Source organism: Amblyomma mixtum, chromosome 8 (assembly GCF_055824585.1).
Source record: "Amblyomma mixtum isolate Tamu chromosome 8, ASM5582458v1, whole genome shotgun sequence".
In the NCBI taxonomy this organism is placed as follows: domain Eukaryota; kingdom Metazoa; phylum Arthropoda; class Arachnida; order Ixodida; family Ixodidae; genus Amblyomma; species Amblyomma mixtum.
The window spans coordinates 78,414,168-78,433,172 of record NC_143019.1 but is presented as its reverse complement, the minus strand read 5'-3'; the positions used below and the strand labels follow the sequence as shown (position 1 = coordinate 78,433,172).

The 19,005-nt window shown below is 45.6% G+C and overlaps 2 protein-coding genes across 2 annotated transcripts in view; both read right to left on the bottom strand.

Moving 5' to 3' along the window:
* The window catches only part of LOC149333116 (papilin-like), a 61,082-nt gene extending 47,917 nt beyond the window's left edge, over positions 1-13,165 (bottom strand). The window contains exons 1-5 of the mRNA XM_089557646.1: positions 13,118-13,165; positions 6,667-6,840; positions 3,846-4,034; positions 2,248-2,289; positions 1,221-1,409 (exon numbers count right to left, since the gene is read on the bottom strand). Of these exons, the coding sequence (XP_089413772.1) occupies positions 1,221-1,409; positions 2,248-2,289; positions 3,846-4,034; positions 6,667-6,838 (592 nt within the window). The 5' untranslated portion in view covers positions 6,839-6,840; positions 13,118-13,165. The remainder of the gene's footprint in view (positions 1-1,220; positions 1,410-2,247; positions 2,290-3,845; positions 4,035-6,666; positions 6,841-13,117) is intronic.
* Positions 13,166-16,188: 3,023 nt separating this feature from the next.
* The window catches only part of LOC149333115 (kunitz-type serine protease inhibitor 6-like), a 37,319-nt gene continuing 34,502 nt past the window's right edge, over positions 16,189-19,005 (bottom strand). Inside the window, exons 11-12 of the mRNA XM_089557645.1 lie at positions 17,675-17,716; positions 16,189-16,211 (exon numbers count right to left, since the gene is read on the bottom strand). Coding sequence (XP_089413771.1) covers positions 16,189-16,211; positions 17,675-17,716 — 65 coding nt within the window. The remainder of the gene's footprint in view (positions 16,212-17,674; positions 17,717-19,005) is intronic.

Genomic DNA, 19,005 nt, shown 5'->3' with positions numbered 1-19,005 from the left:
CAGACTGTGATGAAGCCACAAGGTGACGTGACTTAGGTCGCCCACCTAGGTCGCTTCTCCGGCAGGTGGCCACCTGGACCACCATACGTCACCCTATTTTTCGGTCACAACACCAACGCAAGATTTTCACGGTAACGAGGCCTCTAACGCTACCGCGTTAGAACTTATCTTTGCTTGAGTGGAGTAACCACCAGTAGCTGACTGCTGCACAGTATTCTGTCACTTTCTGAAATAGCGTGCACGATGTAAAAAATTATGCTTTTTTTAAAGGAACGAATGGGGAGTAAATTAGAGCTTTCGCAACAGTAGAGAACAATGTATGGAGATAATCTATTTTTGTATTTATTTTTATTTATTTATCTTGTTATACTCTGAAGCCCTCACTGAAGGTCGTCACAGGGATGGAACAAAAACAAAGGCATTGCACTAATACTTCAAACAAATTATAATCACGAAACAGAATTAGAGATTGCACATCATGTGTGAAAAAAACATATCGACACCTGGCAGAACGCAAGTAAAGCTGCGAATGGGTTGAGTTGGTTCACATATAACTTCATAAGTGCGGTGCGCATGATAACGAACAATGCCGGACGCGAAAACCACACACACGTACAGGGCGCAAACTATCGACTGATTTACCAGATAGCAAAAGAAGCTATCTCAGAGCCCATGGTCCTGATCCGGCCAAAATCGTCCTTTTCGTGTCAGCAGCTGGCCTAGCGCCATCGCTCCATCCCGCGGCACTGCCCACTCATCCTCGTCTTGTACGTAGCACAAATTGTAGTAAACATTCTCTGTAGAAATTTGGGTTTGAGAGAGCTAGAGAAAGATGCAGTACTCTAACATACGGCTGGCGTTATCAGCTTTAAGACTGCAGTGTGGCCTAAGGGTTTGAGCCTCCGCCTCGCATGCAGGAGCTGCGGGGTTCGATCCCCAGTGCCGCCGGGTTCCCACCGGTAATAAAATGGCAAAAGCTTCTCATGGGCTGGTGCTCGGCTGACTCAGGGTAAAATGCTTGGGAGTTGGGTCTTTAAGCCTACCTTAACTAAACAAAAATACCTTGCGCCACGGCGCTCTTTGGTGGCAGATGCCTGACACCAAAAACCTTCATCATCATCATCATCATCATCAGATAAATTTGTTTCAAATTTCGTTACCACTTTGTGTTCGCAAAAAGAACTCGAGGAGAACGTGGTTAGCGTTTCAAGCTTACTCACATCTGCGCCTGAGGCAAGTAAGCTCGCACGCCTGAATCGTCGTGTACTTGTTCTTGTTGCCTCCGCAACCACCGTAGATGAACTCCTCGCATTGGCCTGTGGACACGTTGAAGGCCCACCGGGGCATGTAGGCGTCACAGGGACCAGGATCAGCCTTGGGCCTGCAGTACTCCTCGAAGTCGGCCCCAGCTGTATGAGGAAAAAGAAGCGCGAATCCACGGAATTCAATCTGTCTTTTCGGCACACCAATCCCACTGCGGATGTTGGTGGCTGCAACTTCGGTGGCTAAATGCAAAGTATGTTTTTGAAATGCGGACGCTAATATTACGACTTACTACCGACGTCATTTTCCTTGTGACCATTCGTGTAGTCGCAGGGCGCTGAAAATTTAAACTGGAGGAGTTCTGGGAAGAGGAATTTTTACTCCTAGCTCACCTAAAAAACAAACACACTAAAAGCGATTCCGTTTCTCGTTAGTAGTAAGCCGTCTTGAGCGCAGTGCCATATTTGCTTCAAAAAATGCACTGCATGACCAAGTCCAATAGTTTCGCGCAAAGCGTGGCCAGCCGGTGCGTCTCGTGCTGACAATAAACCTTTAATAGTTGTTTTCAAGCTGCGCTCAATATTCTTCGCAGCCCCTTTAAAGACAGGATACATTCTCAGACATTCGCTGCTGGATGTATATAAAAAGATGTTTCTGCGATCCCATTCGTACCATCTTCAAGAAGGAGAGAAAGAGAAAGCATAATTTCCACGCAATAGGCCGATCCCCCAGTGTGGGTATGTGCCATTCTGTCAAAGGCTACAACAACAACAACATTAAGCATCGAAAATCTCCTGGGTCAGGGTCGAACTTCAGCCTGGGCCAAGGTCAAAGTTCACCAATCGATAGCCATCAAAAATCTTCAATTTCAACCTCTCCTCGGTACCAGACATGGCGCTCAATTTCGCAGCGTGGATTTAAGGCACAATTTGGGTTCACTGTATACTTCAGTATTTCTAAATAACGATAACGTTTTTGGCTCACCTGCATTGATCATGGGCTCTTCCAAGCCAGGAACAGTCGAGTCTGCATGAAAAAAGAACGCGAACATCATCTTATATTACTCTTCATAGTGTTGTCACGCATTTCTTCATGGGTTCATTTCATGCAGAGTGCAACTGAACGAGCGCATATTTGGTATGCGAATATAAAGCGCCCATCGCCGCTAAAAATATCACGGGGTGCCAAAACAACGCTCTACAAAGTAAGAAAAAATGCACTGGCAGTAACGAGCCATGAAACATCAAGTTGTGTTCTGCATCGCCCCGCAGAGCATAACAGCAGGGGGCTACAGACTTAGGTGCACGTGAACAAATTGTTTTAATTCATAGAAAAAGGACCATTGCATGCAATACAAGCAATGTACATCTTTCCCGTCTTGAAAAGCTCTCTGAAAAAAAATAACGCAGGACGTCACCGTTAAAAAATTGTGAACTTGAAGCAGTGGTCCAGTCACTTCCATATATAGTGTGGTGCCTTGGTATGTTTTTTCGCGGTTTGTGCCTGTTTTAGAAAATCAAATATCTTGGAGAAAAATTAACCTTAGATGTCCTCTGCGCTCCTCTAGTTCTTGGCACTCAAGGGTAAGTTTTCTTTCTTTGCAAGAACAAGGCAGCAAAGCCATCCAGCGCTTTGTCCACAAATATGAAGGCAGGAGAGAGGAGCTCCTACAAAAAGTCAAGACAAAATGCTTTGGAACAGAGAAGCCCGAGGCGTTCGCGGACGTGTATCGCGGCTGCGAGAACCCCCACTTGGACAGGTCAATAACCAGGGAGGAGGTTTTCGCGGCGGTCAAGGCATCAACCCGTAACACGGCAGCGGGGGCCGGCAGAATCAGAAACGCGCTTATCCGCAACCTATGCGATGAGGCGGTCACACAGGTGACAGAGTTCCTAAACACACATTGGGCGGCGGGCACGGTGACGGGACAAAAGCTCGTGACAGGACAAAAGTTTCACTTAATTTGAACAGTTTCTGTTAAAAACATACCATAGTTGTTCGATACATGCCATTTGCAAGGGCATCAAAAGTTGGGAACAACGACACGAAAGCAGCTCTAATCGCCTCATTGTTTAGAAGTTTCTTTGAGAGCGCCTTTTCTTGTCCATAGGATAATACTTATGAGCCTTTACTGTGAAAACCTGTGCAGCGGGCGTCACGAGAACGTATGTGGTCGGTTGGGTGCTTAAAACATAGTCACTCATTCTTCTCACCCTCCCATTGGGCAATCATATGCGCGTAATAGGTGAACGCTGCCCCAACACGTCCCTCAGTCCATGGCAGTAAGTATTCTCATGCCCACCAGGGTCAGCTGACCACCAATACCACGTTACTATAGAATAAGCACGAAAACAACTCTATAGCTGGCCTCTACTGGGGTCTAGAAATGCCGCGCTTGCTCTGCTAAAGGCTTTTGGGACCCCTGGCATCTGAATGAAGTCCAACCCTTCATGACGTGTCACAAGAGTGTCCCCAAACGAACATCCCACTCGGCAACAGTTGAGTGCAAGAGTGGCATGCAATTACGCCGAAAGCTTTACCTCTCAGTAGATCCCCAATGCAGTTAGCTCTGTAAAACCTACTTTGCGGCCGGTTGCAGTTCTTCTCGCACATCTCCTTGGTAAGGTACTTGTTGTCAGTGCCGTCGCACCCTCCGTACACGAACTGCTCGCAGTGACCCTTGACGATATCGTAGGCCCACAGCACCATATGTGCCCTGCATGGTCCGGTCTCGGGCCTCGAAAGACACTGCCTCTGGTAGTCCGTCTTGGCTGTAAATGGTATGTTGAAAAAAAATCTCAATGAGGACAACTCTGCTTTTTTTGTCGGCACTAACTACTAAGAAACAGAACGAATATTAAGGGGTGGATATCGGGTGAATGGTCGAAGCTAAATGAAGAAAGCAGGCATGTTGACTCAAGCCACAAAAGAAGAAAGCAAGGGCAAGTAGGAAGCCTGTGTCGTTTCCTCCACTTAAGTAGAGCACTTCTCATAGCTATGTGCTGTGCAATGACAATATCGTGTGAACAGTTTGCTAAGCCGTGAGTGGGACTCGATATCAAGCTGCAAATTGCGGCCATCGGAGATCTGAGTACGAGCGATGAACGCAATGGAACGCTGAAGTGCAGAGGCAACCACTCCAACTATAAGCACAGAATCAAACGTGGTTGGCTGCGTATTTATGACAACCACAGTAAATCCACTACACGGATAAGCACCGCTGTACGCCGCTACACTGCACCACTGTTCATAGTGGTGCGCTGTGCACCGAATGACCCACTAAACAATGACCGTAATTTACACAGTGTGCTATGGCGGTGGTGTATTTTATTCCCATAACATGTGGCATTGCGGCTGATGCAATAGCAGTAACCAAAAAAAATGAGATCAGTGGCGGCGGCTCTCCAGGGAAGACGCCTACAACAGCGAGACTGAGAGTGTCAGCCAACGAACGATCACACCATGCGCTCTGCAGAACGTTCGCACAAAACAGGGCAGGCAATGTTTCGATACCACGCTGTTTCGTGCTGCATATACCAGGCGTTTTGAGGAAAGGTGATCACTAATTTTTAGAAGTACCCTGTTTGACTTATAAAGAAGCCTTCTGTGGCAGAGTAGTACCAGTGCCGGTGGTCATCAGAAGTCGGGTGAGTAAAATCAACTAATTATCTAGTTAACTAATTTCTAATAATTAATTTTTTATCTATTACAGTTAAACATCCGGTTGCAAATGTAGGTTTGTAGCCGGCCGTCAGCAATAGCCATATCGGCTTTTAGAATTTCGACAGCGCGAGTAACCAGGCCGCTGTGGCTCGACAAAATTTGGCTATTTCGTTTAATTGCGCATACTGTAGGGGCTGCTTTGCCTGCATGGAGCCAAAAAAAATTAGCCCTAACGGCGAGCGCCATCGACATTTAGAAATTCTAAAAACTGTTATGGCTAAAGCTAGCGAGGTGCTAGAAATTTCTATTTGCAACCATGTGTGTAACTGTATATGTTAAAAAGTTCATTCTCAGAAGTTAGCCAAAAGACCACACTAGCTAACTTTATTCACGTGCTTTTTTATGTCAGCCGGCACTCGTATAGTTTCGCCGAAGACGCCGTCACTATTGCTCGAAAAGCCTATATTTAAAACTTAGTGATCAGCTCCCCTCAAGTACCTGGTATATTATTGGGTGCATTTGCAAGTCCGATCATGTAATCACATGATGTTACGGAAAGAGAGCACGGTAGAAAAATATTCCTCAGGGTGTTCCAAATTTGTATGGTCCGAAACAGACTGGGCGATCACCGCATAGCGTATTCAATGAGCGTATTCAGTTTATTTTCGTTTGAATAAACTTTCGTTACAGTAACAAAAGCGATAACAAGGAAGAAAATTATCCCCGGCAAATGCTTAACAGAGCTAGCGGTCTGATTTGCTATGTTCCGAATGCAAAAAAAAAAAATTAAGAACGTTGACGGCTCTCCCTAGCGAGAAATTTTAGCACTGCTCAGTCGGTGCTCAGGCTCTTTAGGTTTTAGGTGTGGATTAGATGCGTAGCTTTAGATGTGGATTGTTTGCATGCGGTGGATTGTTTGCATGCGGATTGTTTGCATGCGGCTTGCATACAGAAATAGCCGCAAAAAACATCAAGAACGGGTTCATCGCCGCTTATGTCCTGACAAACAAACTCCATTGTATTTCTATCTTTCGCCGCCGCGGTGGCTAAGTGGTCATGGTGCTCGGCTGCTGACCCAAAAGAGGCGGGTTCGATCCCGGCCGCGGCGGTTTAATTTCTTTGGAGAAGAAATTCTAGAGGCCCGTGTACTGTGCGATGTCAGTGCACGTTAAAGAACCCCAGGTGGTCGAAATTTCCGGAGCCCTCCACCACGGTGTCTCTCATAAATTGAGTCACTTTGGGACGTTAAACCCCATAAACCAAACCAAACCTATTTCTATCTTTCGCAGAAGCTGTTGGGCTGATCATAAAAATCTTCAACTCTTGATCATCAGTTTCCTCGTCGATACATGCAATAATTTGGACACAAGCGTTGCCCACCGTGCCGTTTCAGCGTTGTAAGCCGCCTTGAGGCCTCACAATCAAATAACTAGCGTCATCAAAGCCTACTTTTGTGATTGTTCCGCATTACAGTATCCTTTCTTTTCTTCTTTTTCTTCTTCCTCTTCTTCGCATTTCGGAACGCGTTTAAATATGTTGATTAGAGTGTCGGCTCGGAGACGCTGGACCGAGGGTCATTGCCCTAACAGGGACTGTTTAGATTAGGTAAGCTCAAATCTGCAAACTGTTCGCGCCTACAGCAACAGAATTTTTCCGGCAATATTATTTCAATTAGAATGCCAACATAGAACTTATTTATAATAGTTTGCTTGGCCCAAACTACAGCTCCAAAAAACTCACGGTCACAGCTGTACTCGCAGAGTTCCTTCGTCTCGAAGTTGTTCCTGTTGCCCTGGCAACCTCCGTAGATGAACTGCTCGCAGGTTCTGCTCTCATTGTCGAAGTAGTAGCGAGGAAAGAAGCCTTGGCACGGTCCGGGATCAGGCGTCGGCAGGCACGCGAGGTTCTCCATGTCTGCTGGAACGCAGCGGGAACTAGGATTTACGCCGAAAGCTACTTCAGAGACGTCCTCCACCACAAAAGACGTTACATTCGGGGCAGTATGTCGCATCTCAAAAGTCTCGCTTTTCACCTCCTGCCTACTACAAAGTTGCATGAGGCGCATCGCATCCTTCTATGCGTTTCTTTTCTCCTTGTAAAAAATGTTTTATAAACTACCCGGATGGTTCCAGTTTGTATTAACACTCGATTATCCGTTCTTTCTTCCTGCTGTGGCTAGTGTCCTCATTTGACCTCAATAGAAAGCACAGCAATAAAGTACTCCGCCCGCTATACGCTGTAAACGGAGCGCTAGCTAAAAACACGGCACGCCGCCTTGCAGCCTCGTGCGGTGAGCTTCTTGATGGCATGATAACTGCTGACTTGCGGAAGCCATCGATTGGAAATGGCGGTCTGCTCCTAAAAATTTGACATTCTTGTTGCATTAAACAATTTTGCACTCTTTTATAGCTTCTTTCCATCGGCTAACTTCATGTGGACAGCCATGGTTCGCATTTTTTTTTTCATTGCTCAGGGGATGTTTTCGTGAAGTCGATAATGATGCAGTGTTTATTTGCAAATCATTGACCTACCTTTCAAAAAAAGGGGAAGGAAGCCAACACATCAAGCGGCGTGCGGATGTTCTGGATGCATTTGTCATCACCCTGGTGTCATAGCTACTTATGTGATCTGAACTATTGCTCACTTGCTTTCCTTCTCAGAACTGAGTAAATAAAACATTGTCTATGCTTTGCGATGTTTAATTGGCTGGGTATTTCTAATGTAACTAACTCCCACTCTAAGCCCCGTGGCTTTAGGCCCGCCGGTTTTTAATGGTCGCAGAATCAGCGAGGACCAGAGTACAGCACTGTATTTTCCAGTACGCTTAAGAGTAACATGTTTTTGTGTATTTGTATTCAGTATTGTATAGCCTTTTGTACTTGTAATCGTTTCGATACTCTTAAAATGATGCGACATATTTGAGGTACCAGATTAATAATGAGGAGTAAGACGGAAATCTGTTTGGTGAAACTTGATGACACGTTGAAATGAAGGAGCTGTCACTGACTTCAGTGGAAATGGAAGGAAATAAGTTCGGCACCACCACTAATTTCCTATTCACAGCGGCGCAAGAGGCCTGTAATCAAACAACTGTGAGTGAACCCGTTACTGGGCGCTCTGAAGTAAAAATAGGCGCCAGTGTCATCGAGCTTTGCTGATAGCATTGCTCCTTTGCCTCTTCGAAGCCTAAACAATCTACGTTTTTATAAAGGTTTCAAAACAGGAAGTCAAGTATAATCTGGTTGAGAGAGTAGGCAGATAATTGTGGTGACGGTGCAGCATTGCTAAGCATGATACTTTGTGCCAAGCACGCTTTTTTGCAGGGGGAAACCACCGCCACTTACCTCAAGCGTCATTGAGGTGTCCACTAACGCCGGGAACCAAATACGCCCGCCTTCAACTTTTTCACCATCAATACCAATTTGCCCAATCTCCGCAGGGCGGCCTACGCACCAGTGCGACCTTTATGCAGCAATGTTGTCAATGCCAATGCGTAATGGTGCAGTGCCGAGCTTCTGTGACAACGTTGTCCACGACAAAGCATGCAGCTCACGTCTCCGTGTCACTACCGCCACACAGCTTAAAGAGAGAATATTATTTTGATAGAAGTATTAGTCGATGACGAAGACGATGTGCAATGCATAACATGACAGTATCTTCACTTTAACGAAAGGCGTGTTCGGCTGCGGCGATAGCCTAATGCCCTCACACAGTAGCCAGCGGGAGGGTATTCGGCTATTGCTATTTATTCTTCATGGTTTGCCAAACAAATTGGTGATCCGGTTCAGATTCCACCTCCGTTTGAGAAGGAAAAGGTAGTTTAGCACAAATTTGTTTTTTTTCGGGTGCCTTCAGAAGTAGCGTTAAAAAAACCGAAACACTAATTCCTTCAAGGAAAGGCAGAAAATTGTGTTTTAGTCGCTGACGTTTGAGGCTTTCTGCACCAGCGCACAGAAAAGACAGGCTTTATTTGTTCAGCTTGACCACGCTCTATCTCGAAGGGTTTCCTAATAACATCACATTATAAATAAATAGATTAGCATAAAATATATTAGGCTAGCTCATTCTAGCTGGCAAGAGTAAAAGCGCAACAAGACGACACAAAGAAGGAAGAAAAACGACAGGACAGGCGCTACTTGCGACACTTTACTGTCTTCATAAACCGCCGCGCATATATCAAACACAAGGGGGGGGGGGGGGGGGTAAAGACAGATAGGGGAGAATACAGTTGAAAGCACGTGCGTAGAAACTCGAATGTGGCAAAACAAGAACAGGTGATTCCGCAGATACTATGCCATATCTAAAAACTTACATTCTTTTTTATATATCAGGATCGAAGGGGTGCTAACACATGCACTCCCACTTTTACATATTCGGTGCGCTTCTATCAATTCGCGTGCGATCGTGTCTTTACTTCTGCGGATTACACTTGTTTCCAGAAGTTTCGCTCCACATGCCTTCTTTTTTCCTTCTTCTTCTTTCCAGCAATCCTTACAATGAAGCGGTAGATTTGACCCAGGCCCATTCTTTAATGACAGACTGTGTTCTCTCAAACGGTCATTAATACATCGCCCCGTTCGGCCGATGTAAGTTTTTCCACATGTCAGTGGGATGCTAGACACAACTCCAACCGCACAATCTACAAAAGGATTAGCATGTTTCGTTTGGCAAACTTTTTTCTTGTCCTTATCCGGGTTAGTCATTCGACACAATGCGGCGAGTTTCCTGGGTGCAGAAAAGACCATTGGCACCTTGTACTTGGAAGCAACATGCTTAAGATTATGAGCAACTTTATGCAAATACGGGATCACTACTGGTCTAATTTTCTTTTCAGACGTTCCACTTTCGTCTCTTTTTTTCGTACTTTTTTTTACCTTTTTTAGCAAAGCTTCGCTGACGGAGCTCAAGACCGAAGGTGGGAAGCCCGCCTGTTTTAGCTTCTGAATCTGCGCGTCAAAGCTTTCCTGCGCTTTGTGGCAACCCGACTTCTTTAGAAAGGATTCCAGGATATATCCTAGAATCCTCTAGTTTGTCGGATATATCTTTTCAGTGGACGTTGTTGATCTTTATTACTGCGTTCCACAACCAGAGTTGCTGGCGGCTGTCTCGCCCTTCATTGAGGAAAATGGCCCAATCGCCTTCCAAAATTCCGCGGGCATTTCGGTGGATAACTTCCTGACACTTTTAGAATTTTACTTGGGTTCCACGACTGTTTCGTTCCAGGATCGGGTCTATTTGCAGAAGAACGGAATATGTATTGGTTCGTGTGTGGCACCCATACTGTGCAACATTTTTCTTGCGGGAACTGACAAAGCCTTGGCAGGTGCATTTGATGACAGTAGTGTTTTGAAGAGTTTTAGGTACGTTGACGACTTTTTAATTGTATTGAGGAAACACTCATCTTTGTCCTACCAGCGGGTCGTGGAAGAAGTTTTAGCTGATTTTAAAAATCACGCTGGATGCTTAGATTTTACCTATGAGCTCCCGAAGGGAAATAGCTTGCAGTTTTTAGATATTGACGTCACCATTACTGACGAAAGCGCATGCTGGAAGTTACTGCCCCCGTGCCCGCAAGGAACTGTTGCCGTACGGCTCGACGCATTCGAAAACGGTAAAGCGCGCCGTCGCCATGATGTGCCTGGAATGCTCTCAAAAGGAGTCGTGTTGCCATAAAGCGCAGGAAAGCTTTGACGCCCAGATTCAGAAGCTAAAACAGGCGGGCTTCCCACCTTCGGTCTTGAGTTCCGTCAGCGAAGCTTTGCTAAAATAGGTGAGAAAAGTACAAAAAGAAAAAGAGACGAAAGTGGAACCTCGGAAAAGAAAATTAGACCAGTAGTGATCCCGTGTTCGCATAAAGTTGCTCATAATCTTAAGCATGTTGCTTCCAAGTGAAAGTTGCCAGTGGTTTTTTCTGGCCCCAGGAAACTCGCCGCATTGTGACGAATGACTAACCCGGATAAGGACAAGAAAAAAGTTTACCAAACGAAACATGCTAATCCTTTTGTAGATCGTGCGGTTGGAGTTCTGTATAGCATCCCACTGACATGTGGAAAAACTTACATCGGCCGAACGGGGCGATGTATTAATGACCGTTTGAGAGCACACAGTCTGTCATTAAAGAATGGGCCTGGGTCAAACCTACCGCTTCACTGTAAGGATTGCTGGAAAGAAGAAGAAGGAAAAAGAAGGCATGTGGAGCGAAACTTCTGGAAACAAGTGTAATCTGCAAAAGTAAAGACACGATCGCACGCGAATTGATAGAAGCGCACCGAATATGTAAAAGTGGGAGTGCATGTGTTAGCACCCCTTCGATTCTGATATATAAAAAAGAATGTCCGTTTTTAGATACGGCATAGTATCTGCGGTATCACCTGTTCTTGTTTTGCCACATTCGAGTTTCTACGCACGTGCTTTCAACTGTGTTCTTCCCTATCTGTCTTTACCCCCCCCCCCCTTGTGTTTGATATATGCGCAGCGGTTTATGAAGACAGTGAAGTGTTGCAAGTAGCGCCTGTCCTGTCGTTTTTCCTCCTTTATGTCGTGTTGTTGTGCTTTTATTCCTGCCAGCTATAAACCAACATGCCACGGAGAGTGTTTTACTGTAGCTCATTCTACGCTTCTTTTCAATCGATCTCGAAAGCATGCACGTTTTCGAGATTTCATCGCTTCATCCATGAAATGCCCGTCTCGCAGGCACCCAGCTCATAGCATTAAGCTTCTTTTTCCGAAAGCAGTTTAGTACGCCGTGGCGTTCGACTTTCTCAGAAAAAAGCTGCGGGAGTCTGAAGTACTTAGCGCAACCAAAAAAATTGGAGGGGGGCTTAGCTTCGGTTAAGCCTGGTAAGTTGCGAAAGCGCGCAGCGCCTCCAACGGACGGAACGCAGTCCGCCGCGTCTACACGTAACGCGTGGCTACCGGCTTTTTGAGGAAAGGAAATGGCGCAGTAATTCTCTGTCATCTCGGTGGACACCCTAACCGCGCCGTAAAGGAAGGGAGGAACGCCACCACCCGTTCGGCGCGATGCCTTGTTGTTGCGACTGAAAGAAAGAGAACTTGTAGAACGCCGCCGGGCTCGCCATTCTGCGGCATAGGCGCGTTGCTTAGCCAACCGCTGTTGCCTTTCTCTTTTTTCATCTGTCTCCTCGGCACGGCGCCGGCGTTTGCGCGCAGCATGTCGCTCCAGCGACGCTATGTACAACTCCTCAGACATGACTAAGCGGAGCGCGCCTGTGGCGCCCCGTGTATCCTCTCCTAGCGAGCGCCCTCAGGCGGCGGGCCGAGGAGGCCGTCACGTGGTAGCCGCCGCACCGAGCGAAGGAACGACTACGGCCGAAGAGACGAATTGGGGCCCTGCTCTCCTCTGATCGTGACGTCACGCTGTCACGTGGTCGTGCCACGTGACAGCGAAGGAACGACCTTCGCCGACGGCAGAAAAGTGCTTGCAATATTGCTTTAGCAATAAAACTGTCAGTTATGTTCTTGCATCTTCAATAAATGAGATGACGGCTGTAGCCAATTCTCCAACCTTTTATCGCTTTTGTGTGAAGCTCATCCAATGTGGAACAGGAGTGAAATCCTCCACGGCCAACGTAACTCGCTGTAACGCTCTTACCAGTACTGCGCAAGGATACTCGCTAACCACCGCTTCATTGTATTAACAGTACTCTGTTTTTTATGCTGCAATACGCCGCACAGAACAAATATGAATGCCTTCCATCTATGCATCTGAAACATGGCTGTGCGCAGCTATAGCTTCTTCAGTATGCTTTACTGCTCCGCATTCAAATATTTTAATAAATTTGGCGTTAACAGCACTCTTCATCCAAGGAGACAAAGGAGTCTGTCCTCTACATTAGGTTTGGTTTGGTTTATAGGGTTTAACGTCCCAAAGCCACTAAGGCTATGAGAGACGCCGTAGTGGGGAGCTCCGGAAATTTCGACCACCTTGGGTTCTTTAACGTGCACTGACATCGCACAATACACGCGCCTCTAGAATTTCTCCTCCAAAGAAATTCAACCGCCGCGGCCGGGATCGAACCCGCGTCTTTCGGGTCAGCAGCCGAGAACCATAACCACTGAGCCACCGCGGCGGCCCCCGTCCTCTACATTAAATGCAATCGAAAAAGGAACTGGAAGTAATAGTATGCCCTCGTTTTCGGAGAGTGCTAAAGAATGCATGTTGATCTCTTACCTCTAGAGGCAGTTCGGTTGGACCCAAGGTAGGCTTCAATCACCTCAGGCGCTGAAAACGAAAGATAGTATAAAACGCCAAAGCAAAAAAATTACCGGATGCCACGACAATCGCCACCCTGGGCTTCTATAGTGCAAGGAGCCTCCCGAGTCGTAGGAAGACTTTCGATTCGGTAACGTCAGTTCTGATCCTCCCCTTTGGTTTGGTGGTGTCAGTTACGATTTGGTGACGTCGCGTGATATGTGAGAACTCATGACAAGCGTGCTTGTCATAACCACGCATCAAGCGTCATGCTTAGCATACACTTCACTATACACAGCACCATGTGAAACGCCGGACGCTGCAATAATGGCTAGTTATGCTTTGCATAATAACCCTAAAACGCTTGGAAAGTCGTCAAGTCTATACCATAGGCCGCGTGTTCAAGGATGGACGGACACCTAGCGATGTACACTGAATAGTATGAATGAAACGACACCATCGTGCCGTGACAGGAAGGATGGCTTCCCCCAGCTGAAGCTGTTTACATTTAGTTTTTACAGCGAGAGCCCTACGCGAACGTTGCTGTGTTTCGCGTTGGTGTTGTTGTAGCAGTAGCAGTAGTAGCAGTAGTAGACGGAGAAACTAATGGTTGCTGGCCACCAGAACCGCTCGGAAGATGGAAATCGTTAAAGGAGGAGGCAAAGACATGTGCAGTAATGCGTAACCAGAAAGTGGCTGCCAAGGAAAATATCTGGAGGGTCGCTACCGTGAAAGAAGGACGGAGTTCGCGGGAGCCAAGAAGTACGAGACAAGATGGTTACTGTAGAACGAGGAGGGTATGGCGAGAGCGCAGGAGTGCGGAACTGTAGAGGGGTTTGGCTACAGTGGAAGGATTACGGTATGGCCAGACCGTAGGAATGCGTTAGCGAAGAGGGGTATCCACGGCAGCCACCTTGTGGGTAGTGGTTCTAGAAAGAGGACGGCTACTCTGTAAGCAGGCGGGAGAGTATGGCCGCCCAAGGAAAGGCTCAGCGGCACTGGCGCCGCGTGCCGAAAGTGCCAGACTGGAGACAACAGCTTGTCGAAAAACGGCTATGTGCAAAAAACTTCGAAAAAACTCTACAACAATAAAGATATAAAGTCGTTCTTATATTCTCTACGTCATTATACCGTGAATTAAAAATACCTTGAGAACTGTCGTTGAATCGCGCGTTAAGCAGAAGTGACCGTTCAGCCATTTGTTGTTTTTTTTGTCCACGTGACTGCTTTTGCTGTTGCGACTCTTTCCGAAATATAAATACCACAAGAAACTTCGCGTGAGTTACACATAGTATTATTGTCTTTGCGGTTGTTACCTCTAACCTTTGCGGTTGTTACCTCTGTTCGTATAAACGAAAGATAGGGGAGAGGGGAACCAGCCTCAAAGACAACAATTTAGGTGGAAAGTTGGTTTGAGGTGTAATTAATTTTTACATGAAGAAACTTTGAAAAAAAAACGGCATTTATATCTAATGACGCACACGTGTTAAAGAAATAACTTCAAAAAAAATATTAGCCCTAATAAGTCAAAAACATTATATTTGGTTCATGGGGCTGACGTCCCAAAGCGACTCAGGCTATGAGAGAAGCCGTAGTGAAGCACTCCCGGAAATTTCAATCACCCGGCGATCATTAACTTGCACTGATGTCGGACAGTACACGGGCCTGTAGAATTTCGCCTCCATCGAAATTCGACCGCGGTGGCCGGGATCGAACTTGCGTCTTTCGGGACACCAGCTCAGTACCATAACCACTGAACCACCGCGGCGGTTAAAGCCAGGCCATAATCTAGACCATCCCACTCTTCCTCAAGCCAAACCACAAACCAATCATCCGCAAGAAGCTAGTTCGCTTTGTTTATAGAATGTTGTGGCCAAGTGCTACACCAGGGCAGACAAATCGTACTCTGGAGAGGGAGTGCGTTGTCGGCTCCGGTTACCAAGGTCAGGCCGCACCGCAGGCCTGGTTACGTAATTCGATGGAGAAGCGGTTTTGTATTTTCAATCAGGTGCAGAATTGCACGGCACAGGGATTCAAAACCCGGTGCTCTTGCATGAGATTAAGAAGATTGCGGGATAGGGTGGCCGCATCTGATGAAGGACGGTTACTTGAAGACACATGGGAAAGGCCTTTGCCTGGAGTTAGCGTTGTCAGGCTGATAATGATGATTACTTTTCCTCGATACACTCGCCCAACCATGAGAAGTATGTTACGAAGAAATCGAAAACAAGGGCGCGAAAGCTAAGCAAGACTTTGCGACAAACACATAAAAGTGAAATCGAGAAGTGAAATTTCTGAAAAGTGGTGAGTCATAATATTCTTAAAAATATATTCTTCACCTAAAAGCTGCCACTTCTTGCACAAAAGCTCCCTGGTCTTCATAGTACTCCGCTAAAATATTTTTCTACACATATGCACTTCGTGTCCATACAACGTTGCACGGAAAGACATCACATGCCGTTATACGTTCCAGAAATGAGGCGCGCCGCCTCACCGGGCTATATACGAGCAGTTATCCGTGCTTAAAAATCTCTTTGCCTCCCGCATTTCAGCTTGAAAGTATCTTCAGAGGCTGTTTTCTGTAATGACTCTTCTTCTATCTTTTCTTTTGTCCCATTGCGTTGGTTGAGGTCCTTGCTTACTCCGGTAACTTGCGCATGCCACCACTTGCTGAATATTAACTGTGACATCTCTGGCTGCATAGAACACATTACGAAGGGGCAAAGAGTGAATTAGTTGGAAAGAATGTACACAGAATGCGGTTTCTTGCTTCAAACATTATTAGGACTGCTGAAGCTTTCTACGAGGATTTTATTGAATGTTCGATTAAACTGATGTCATAATTTAATTTTCGAAATATCTTCTAAATGTGGATACGTTTTCATTTGTGGCCGAGTAACGAAGTTTGGATAGTAAAGCTCAATTATTTTCTTCGTGAGTGAGCATGTCTTCGGAGACATCGCATTGCAAGAAGACACTACGAGTGCAGCGACATAAACAACCTTCATATGCACAGGGCAAAGTGGTAGGAAGCGTTCTCTCTCCAAACATCATTCCAAAGGAGGAGCAATAGCTGAAACAGACCGAACAATAATAACCAGAGAGTAAATACACGCAGTGCGCTCTGTGGTACCCGTAAAAGATAGTTAATTCCCCTTCCTCCTGATCGCCACTGACGCAAATTTTAGCCATTGACGCGAGCTTGAAGTCCGGTACGAATTTCATTGTCTGGGCGAATTAAACGGAAGAAAGAAATTGGAAGGCACACTTAAGCTCAGCCTTAGGGATATGACGCCCTAGAGTTAATGAGTTAATGCCAGAGTATGTGGAGCTGGTCCTTCTGAACTTGACATCCTGGTAGTGCTCACACCGCTCCTTCCACAATTGTACAGCGGTTAAGGGATGCACCACCACCCTGCGATGGCACACGCTGCCCCCGATGGTGCTTGTTGAACCCATTAGGCTCCTTCCGACCCAAAAGGCTCCTCCCGTGAAACCTCTACCGATCAATCATTGTTTTAACAGACCACCTGCCAAAGTGGTTAGTTTGCTCACAGCGTCGTCGGCAGAGTGATGCAGCCACAAGGTCACGTGACCTAGGTGGGCCACCTAGGTAACTTCTCCGGCGGGTGGCCACCTCTACCAACATGGGCCACCCTATTTTTCGCTCACAATCCCGACAGCGGGATTCATCTTCATAATTTTTATTCGTCTTTTATTTGTTGCTGATGATGGCGTCTAAATTCTTTTTATAATGGGGCATAAGAAGGCTAGATTAAATTTGGCAACTGGGATGGCTTTGGAACCACATCTGGTGACAGTTTGAAAGGTGATGTATCTTGAAATAAAATACTTTAAATACGAGTGATAAGGCTTCTTCACTACGCAGTTGAAAATAAAAATAAGCTTAGTCCCGAAAACGTTCTTGTACAATTGCCTGCAAGAAATCGAATTTCTCTCTACTCGAGTGTTTTTGAATATGAAAGCCAACACACGAGCAAGGGTTTCAAATTTTGTGACCTTTCCTCCTACCCGCCTATATCTTTGTTTTCTTTTTATTTCGTCTAAAGGCACTGTGGGACATGAAACTATGGGGCCACACTGCTAAGACTCTGAGAATTGAGGAGGTATTTGCAGCCTCCACAGTGTGTGTGCCTCATGCACACACTACAGGGCTGAACACGCAGCGAGCGCTAAACTGTTCAGCAAGTGCAAGTGGCTAATGCGAAAAGAAGAAGAATCGACCACAGTTTCATAATGATGATGATGATGTCCTTGCGCCATTCAGCCCGATGACGTCATCATCATCATTAATCCCATAGACTTGCTTTCAGATGTGTTATGCAACGCTGCAGCTTGTGCGAACACTGCGTGAAGCCAAGAAAAGCGCCATCAACTGTGTGTTCTTGATGTTGGGAACCTCTCGATTAATGCTACACTATTCCTTTTTTTTATTTCGCACACTCACCTGAAAGACATAATTTGGGTTCTCTGTATACTACAGTATTTCGAAATAAAGATGCCCTTTTGGCTCACCTGCATTGATCATGGAGCCTTCCAAGCTAGGCAAAGTAGAGTCTGCATGAAAGAAGAACGGGAACATCATGTATTATCCTTCATAAATTTCTCTGGAATTTCTTTGCGTTCATTTCATGCAGAATTCAATTTAACAGACCCAGGTTGGACCGACAAAAATAAAGCACATATCGCAGCCAATAACACTACGGGTTCCCAAAACGAGACTCTACAAACTAAGAAAGAAAACTCCGTCAGAAACAAGCCATCAAGCGTCAATTTATTTATTTATTTATTTATTTATTTATTTATTTATTGCCTGAATCGCCTCGTCGGGCATCATAGCAAGTGGGTTACAGAATAACTACACGTGAACAAATTGTTCAAATTCATAGAAAAACGCATTATTTATATAACACATAATTCTGGATGGCAGGCAGAATGTTCCCGCTTCGAATAGCTCTAAAACGAATACAGAATAACGCAACACGCCACCCTTACAAGAAATTATCTCACCTTCAAGCAGTGGTCCAGTCACTTCTTTATATAGTGTGGTGGCCGCATATATTTTTGGGGTTTATTCCTGTTTTAGAATAATATATAGCGTAGAACCCTTTTAATCTTACATGTTCTGCGCTGTCAGTTAGCTAGTTTTTTTTATTTATTTATTTGGTACCTACACCGTCTTTCGGCATTACAGCAGGGTTGCACTTTCACATTCACAAAACAAGACATCATGCATTTAACGCGTGAAAAAAGGCTTCATTCGGTAGAAAATTAACAATATCTGGCGGCAAAGCATTCCATTCTCGAACTGTTCGCAGGAAAAACGAATAACGAAGTACGTCACCTTTAAAAGCAAATTCATCAAGCTTTAAACTGTGGTCCTTTCACTACGAGAAGTGGTCCCTTCACTACGTATGTTATCTAAAAATTTTGACCTCAGATTTCTTCTTCAAGTTTTAAGTTCTGGCCACTGAAAATTCCTTTTGGTTTCTGAGAACTAAATGTCCTGGCATAATTTCCAAGGACAAACCGGACTGCCCTGTTTTGAATTTTTTCCAATTTATCAATGAGTTCTTTTGTGTGCGGGTCCCAGCACACTGATCAACATTTGAGTACCGTGCGGGCGCGAGTAAAATATAGCTGTTCTTTGAGATGCTGTGGAAGGTGGCTGAAATTTCTTCTTAACAAAGCGAGTATCAGCAGTATCAGCAGTAAGATAAACGTCTAAGTGTATATAATTCTGTTATTTTTTCAAGGCCGCATGGTTCACAGTGTATATATGAGGTGGGTAGGAGCGCTTCCTCGAAAAGGTGACGTGTACACACTTTTTAGTATTCAAAGTCAGG